The 6000-nt window shown below is 59.3% G+C and overlaps 1 protein-coding gene across 3 annotated transcripts in view; it reads left to right on the top strand.

The window, feature by feature from the left end:
* The first annotated feature begins 263 nt into the window (after positions 1 to 263).
* The window catches only part of LOC118175717, a 41155-nt gene continuing 35418 nt past the window's right edge, over positions 264 to 6000 (top strand). Inside the window, exons 1-2 of one of the 3 annotated variants that reach the window (XR_004755091.1) lie at positions 264 to 906; positions 1252 to 2087. Coding sequence is in view for 1 of the 3 variants with exons in the window: in XM_035342198.1 (XP_035198089.1) it covers positions 390 to 906 (517 nt within the window). In the remaining 2 variants the exon portion in view is untranslated. Of the gene's footprint in view, positions 907 to 1251; positions 2088 to 6000 lie in introns of those variants that run through there. The other 2 variants (XM_035342198.1, XR_004755092.1) reach the window with 2 other exon arrangements.

The raw sequence follows: 6000 nt of genomic DNA, 5'->3' as shown, positions 1-6000 counted from the left end.
TTCATCAGGAAACTCTAGTGGTGGGGGGATTCGGCTCCCTGCCCTGCTGTGAGCTGTGGCGTGGAGACGTGGTGTCCTTTGAGGAGGCGTTTGTCCCCTTCTGCACTTGGATTTCGGCTGTTAGCCCTGCGTGTCAAACCAGCGTGAGCACTGCTGGCAGGACTGGGACAGGAAAATGAGCAGAGAATCGTCTGACGCTGCCTGCTCCCTGAGGAGCTGCTCCTCACCATGGGAAATCCTGTGCTGTCACCCTCCTTCTGCACACTGGCTTTGGGAATACCTCGGCTGTGCGTGGGATGTGCTTGGTGCCCCCCTGCTCCTGCAGCTGGCAGCACACCTGGAGGACAAGGTGCTGAGCTGTTCCCTTGTCCTGATGCTCGTTTCTCTGCATGTTTTGGTACCTTGCCCTTACTGAAAGGGGCACCTGCAATAGCTGCTGGAGTGTCTTCACACCGAGATGTGAGAAGGCGAACAGCCTGACCGCCTGCAGGCTTGGGACTTCTCAACCAAACGGTCCTGAGCAGGAGGATTTGCCCTGGGACGTTCTCTCTCTGCTGGGATCTCGAGTCCGGAGCCCTGGTGGACTGCGGAGGGGTTTGGATGCTCCCTTCTGCCTCCGTCTGGGAATGAGCCTTGCTGCCAGAAGGCCCCAGACACCTGCTTCTCCCCCAGGCTGCTGGATTATTTCTCTTGGCATCGCCCTGCCAGTGCAGCGGTTTTTACGGATCTCGTGGAACTGCCTTTGTTGCATGAAATCGCCCAGCTCCCAGATGTGGGAAAGCAGCAGCTCCAGCCCCGGGCTCAGAGCCCTGCTCTTTTTTTTGGGGCTACTTCATTCAGCGTCGTGGCTCTTTGGAGGAGGATGGAGTCCGTGCACCTGTGTAGGACAAGTCCTGCTGGTCTTAGGTGAGTCACGAATACCTGCTTTTATTTCTTATTTTAAGGGGAAAAAGCCTTCCTGTGGAACTAAAGCTGGCTCCTTGTAAGGTGTATTTTCCCCACATTTGGGAAAATGCCCAATCCAGTAACCTGCCACTTCAGGGCAAACAGGGGAGGAAATAGGGGACAGCTCTGAAAGCTGACGTGGCTCCTCCCTCCTATTTTAATAAAAAAAAAAACCCTAATTTTTAGCACCATCTAAAGCCTAAAAATCTCATTCTAAATACAAGCTTTCTCCCCGGAGTTACTGATGAATGGACAAAGGCATTGAAGTGAGGCAGCCCACAAGCAGGTTTTTCTTTCCCTCCCCAGAACGGAGGCACCCTGCTGCTTTTCTGCACTCTACAGTGTGTGGAAGCCGCCGGTGCCGGCCGTGCAGGGGAGCTGCTGTTTGTGGGGCTTACAGGGAACAATGTGCAGCTTGTCCCAAGGGTACCGCGGGGGGCTCCTGGTCCTGAGCGGGTGCAGGGGATGAGCTGGAGGTGGCCACGCTCCCTTCGGAGGGGAGCTGTAAGCCTCCCTGGAACAGAAAATGCAGGGGAGTGCCAGAAAATGATGCCAGGACTTTGGTTTTTTGAGGGGGCAGCTTGGATCAGCACCGATGCTTTGGGCACACCTCTCAGCATCGTGCCCCGGGGGCTCTGCGGAGTAGCTGTGGCTTTGGGTTAGGCTGGGAGGATGAAGGATAAGTGCAGCGATTTCTGGCTTGGGTGGAGAATGAGCTGGTGACTCCTGTGCTGGAGAAGAGGGAGGTTCCTCCTGTGCTGGGGGGCACTGGGTGCAGTTCGGTGTTTTCCTGGGGTCTGCACCCCAGAGCACCTCTCCCTCTGGTGTTATCCTGGAGGGATGGCTCAAGCCTCAGGGTCCACTGACGTGTGGGGCGCAGAGCAGAAACGGCTTTCTTGGGGAGGTGCTGTGGCTCTCCCTGCCTGGACTGCTTTCTGGTGTGTTTTCCTGGAGGGAGGGTTGGCCTGGGATAACGAGGCTGAGAAACGTGGTGAACAAGAGGAAAACTGCTGCTGTGAAAGACTTTTGAAGAAGACTCTTAAAGTACACTTCTGTTTTGGGTTAGGGCTCCGATGTTCCTGCTTGCTGGTGTTCAGGCAGCCCAAAAAGGGCCTGATGGGGGCTGGCAGGGTTGTGGGGTCTGTGCTGGGCTCTGTTCAGCAGTGCAGCTGTGGATGTGTTCTGCTGTGATCTGTGCCAGGGTGGGTAAAGGGAGCAGAGGAGATGTAAAGGTGCTGTTTTTTTTTCCCTTTTGCTGAATGGGAATCCCAGAGGATGTGGTGAGCCTTCCCCAGAGACAGCTCTGCCAGCTGCGTGCTTTTCAGGATGGATGGAGAAGGCAAAAGCACACCGGAGGGGGCAAGCAGCTGATTTGTTTAGCACTGCAAGCTCCCAGCCAGCTGAACGGGGCTGGGCTGCTTAAATCAATTTCCCTTGTCGGTGTCTGGTGCTGTTACACATCTCAGCCTCTTTGCAGACCCCTGGGACTGTGGGTTTTCCCTTGCTGAGCATCTGAATGTACCAAGCACTTGCCTTCATCCCTTAGCTTCCCGTCCCTTCCTCCGAAGCACGGGGAGGAGGGATGAGCCTGCCCGCCCTCTTGCTGGTGGTGCTGAGCTCCCTGGGCTAAGGCGAGGCAGAGATTTCCACCCCAAACCAGCGCAGCTCGGTACTTAGCTTGGCCTTGCTATGGCCTCCTCCTGTATGTGAGGGGTGAATGTAAAAGAGCGCCCTGGCTGTCGGCTCGGCGGCTCTCCGCTGTGCGCAGTGACTGCACCGAGCTCTGCTGGGAGCGTGGCCACCCCCCTGGGCAGGTGTCACCATCCTGGTGGTGGCCTCATGGCTCGCGTGGTGGCATCAGTCCTGCTTTGGCTCCGCGTTGCCTGCATCCCCCAGGACAGACGGGGATCCCGCTGCAGCAATCCATATATCCAGTTGCAACCAACAGAAACCCTTTAACACGACCTAAATGGCAAAACCCCGCCACGCACACTGACTTGTGGCCTGTTCCTTGTGGGGGGGCACTGTCCCCTTCCTCTCCTTCTCCCAGCTCCAGGGCCGGCAGATCCCGGGACAAGCGGGCTCCGGATCCGTCCCGTGGCGTTGCGCTCGGGTGCGCGCTGCCGCCTGCCGGTGGCGCAGGGCAGGGGTCCCCCGAGCATCCCCCCCCCGCACAGGGGGCTTGGAAGCCTCTGCCCCAGGCTCAGAAAGGGTCAGATCCTGCAGCCCCCCCCCCCCGGCTGTGTGGCTCCCAGTGTGGGCTGTCGGACAGCGGCACCCTGGGCTGTGCCTCTGCCCTGGGGTTCTGCGGCTCCAGAGCCTTGGGTGGTGCTGGGGGGCTTAGGGGAGGAGGGAATGAGTGGGGTGTGCGCCTGGGGTTGTTATCTGAGGTGTGTTTTGGGGGGGTTCTTGGTAGGTTCGGTCCATTTTAGGCACTTCAGATGGTGGGAGGAAAGAGAGTGACTGGGGAGAGTGTGCTGTGGTCACAAACGTGACCATGGCAAGGGAACAGAAGCACGGATTTAGTTTCATCCAGCAGATTTCTAAGGTGGATCTCTGCTCAAAACAAACAAAAGAAATAAACCCCAATAAACAACAAAATCCCCCAACCAAAGAAACCAAACCATAAAAAGGCATACAAAACCCACCCAAAGAAAACTGAGGTTAGGAGAAAGTGTGAGCAAGGCTTCTCGTGTCTGATGCTCATTTACTGGTGCTTGACTGGGAGGTGGGAGAACTTCTCCCCATTTTCTTTCCTGCTGCCTGGGGAGGTTGGTTCTGCTCCTGCTGATGCTCGGCTGTTTGCTGGGCACAAAGAGCTGCAGGTGCTGAATGCCCAAACTCGGGGGGGCTGCACACGGACAGCCCCTGCTGAGATCAGCCCTGGGTGGCTGCAGAACATCTCTGGGCCATTCCTGGTCCTTCCCTCTTCTGCTTCTTGCCCCCTCCTGTAAATACCTCCAGGAACTGGGGGAGTCTTGGTCTGGGGGAGCGGGTGATGTCTGCCCGGAGGGGCTCACCCCGCTGCTGGTGCGCACCCAGGGCATGAATTTATCGCTCCAGCAGGAGCCCCAGCTCCTCTCTGCTGCTCAGAGCAAGAGGCAGGGTGCACTGTAAGACGGGGGGGGGGGGTTATTAGGGCAGGGAAAGCAATGCCCCCACCCCCTGCCAGGGGCCACCTCCGCTCGCTGCGCCGTGCGCCCTCGTTCCCTTCTGCGCCCCAGAAGCGTCCTGGGGGGGGGGGGGGGGGGGGCCGGGGCCGCCCCCGCCGGGGCCCGCCGGGGGGGGTCTCAGCGATGTCCCCCCACCCGTGCCGTGCCCGGGGGTGGCTCGGAGCGCAGCAGGAGGGCGGCGCTGCCGCTGGGTGGCACTGTGGCTCCGCCGCTGGAGCCCCGCGGAGGCTGGGAGCGAGGCTGCCCCGGGAGCCTGGTTTGGGGTGGAAAAGGGGGTTTTTCTTTATCTTATTTATTTATTTTGCGAGGTAGTGCGGAAGGGGAATGCGGGCCGGGAGCATCCTCCTGCTCTGTGCTGCAGGGTGTGATGGGCGGTGGGCAGCAGCCGGCACGTTGCTGGGAGTGCTTGGTGGTGTTTTGAGACCTGCAGTCAGTCCTTCAGGAGCGCTTCCCCGGTGACTGTGGGTGCCCTCTCCCCGGCCCTGCTTCTGTGCACCGTTGCCTGAAGCTCTGGGGGCAACCAGCACTTCCTAACCCCCAGGGATGCTCGTTCATGCCCAGAGGCAAGTACACGGCAAGCAGGGCGTCGGGGCAATGAGGGACAAGGCTGGGGAGAGACCAGATCTGGGGCTGTAAGCGTGACCCTTTGAATCTGGCTTTCGTCAAAAACACTTGATGCACACAGCTTAATGGATATCTTGTCTGAAAAGCTTCAGATCCCCGAATGAGACCTGGAAATGTGGGTGCCGAGGGCAGGGCTGGTCCTGAGGACACCTCGCTTGGTAACTCGGGACCTTCCCTGGGGCACGGCCGTGGGAATTGGGTCAGGGTGTCCTGCACAGGGGCAGGAGGGCGTTGGGAGAGCAAGAGGCTGGTGCTTGGGTAATGACCACGTTCGGGGTGTGAAGCGGAGGCATCAGCCATCCCCACCTGGTTTGACCATGCCACCTGCACAGCATCCCTGGAGCTGTGCTGCTGACACAGGGATGGCCGGACAAGCAGAGAAAACGCCCTGGGAAGGTTCCTGCTCTGCCTCTTCCCTCCCCTGCCTTCCCCAGCTCCCCAGGAAAAGAGGGGTCGGGAGCGCTGTCTGGCTCTGCGCTTCCACATCGTGCTGTCTGGAAGCGGGTGAGTTATTGCTGCACAAACCCGCGCGTTTGGCTGCCTCGAAAAGCACTTCCAGAGCAGTTACAGACAACTCTCATTGAAAAGTTTCGCTGTCCGGGCTGCCTCCTCCACAGCCGGAGCCAACTGCGAATTCCACCGGCGCTACCAGCCCCCGGAGCTGGGTTTCCATGGTGAACGCTCTTTGGTGCTGCACCCAACTTCCCGAAAGCTCTGGGCTTTTTGTGCCCCGAGTTTCTCAGCTTGCCTGTGGCGCTGTGATGCTCGGCAGTCCCCTGGCTGCCCCTCTGGGGTGAGCTGCCTGCCGAGCAGAGGCTTTCAAGGCCCCTGACAGCCGATGCCTCGGGGACAGGCTCAGGAGCTTTGTTCTCACGCTGCCGTGGACTCCAGCACCCCTCTGCCTCTGGGCTGCTGGGTGAGGAAGGCACGAGGCCAGGCTGCGGCTCTGTCCTGGGACCTGCTTTTCCTCAAGGCAGGACCTGCCTCTGCTGCTGCCTCTGCCCGCTGCGCTCCTGCCCTGCGTGCCTCGTGCCTTCTGCTCGCTGTTATGAACCGCAATAAACCCGCTTTAACTTGCCTAGATGCGAGCTCAAACCCTCCTGACGTGACTTTCTTGAGACCCAGATGAAGTGGTTGTGCGGGGACCCTGCAGCGGCTGAGCTGGAAGCTGTGCCCTGGGGTAAATCCGTGCCGGGAGCCCCGTCCTGGTGCTCTCCTGGCCTTGCTCTGTGCCTCATTGCAACCTTTATCTCAGCTC

This window comes from Oxyura jamaicensis, chromosome 18 (genome assembly GCF_011077185.1).
Source record: "Oxyura jamaicensis isolate SHBP4307 breed ruddy duck chromosome 18, BPBGC_Ojam_1.0, whole genome shotgun sequence".
Taxonomy (NCBI): Eukaryota; Metazoa; Chordata; class Aves; order Anseriformes; family Anatidae; genus Oxyura; species Oxyura jamaicensis.
This window is presented reverse-complemented; position numbering and strand designations above follow the sequence as displayed.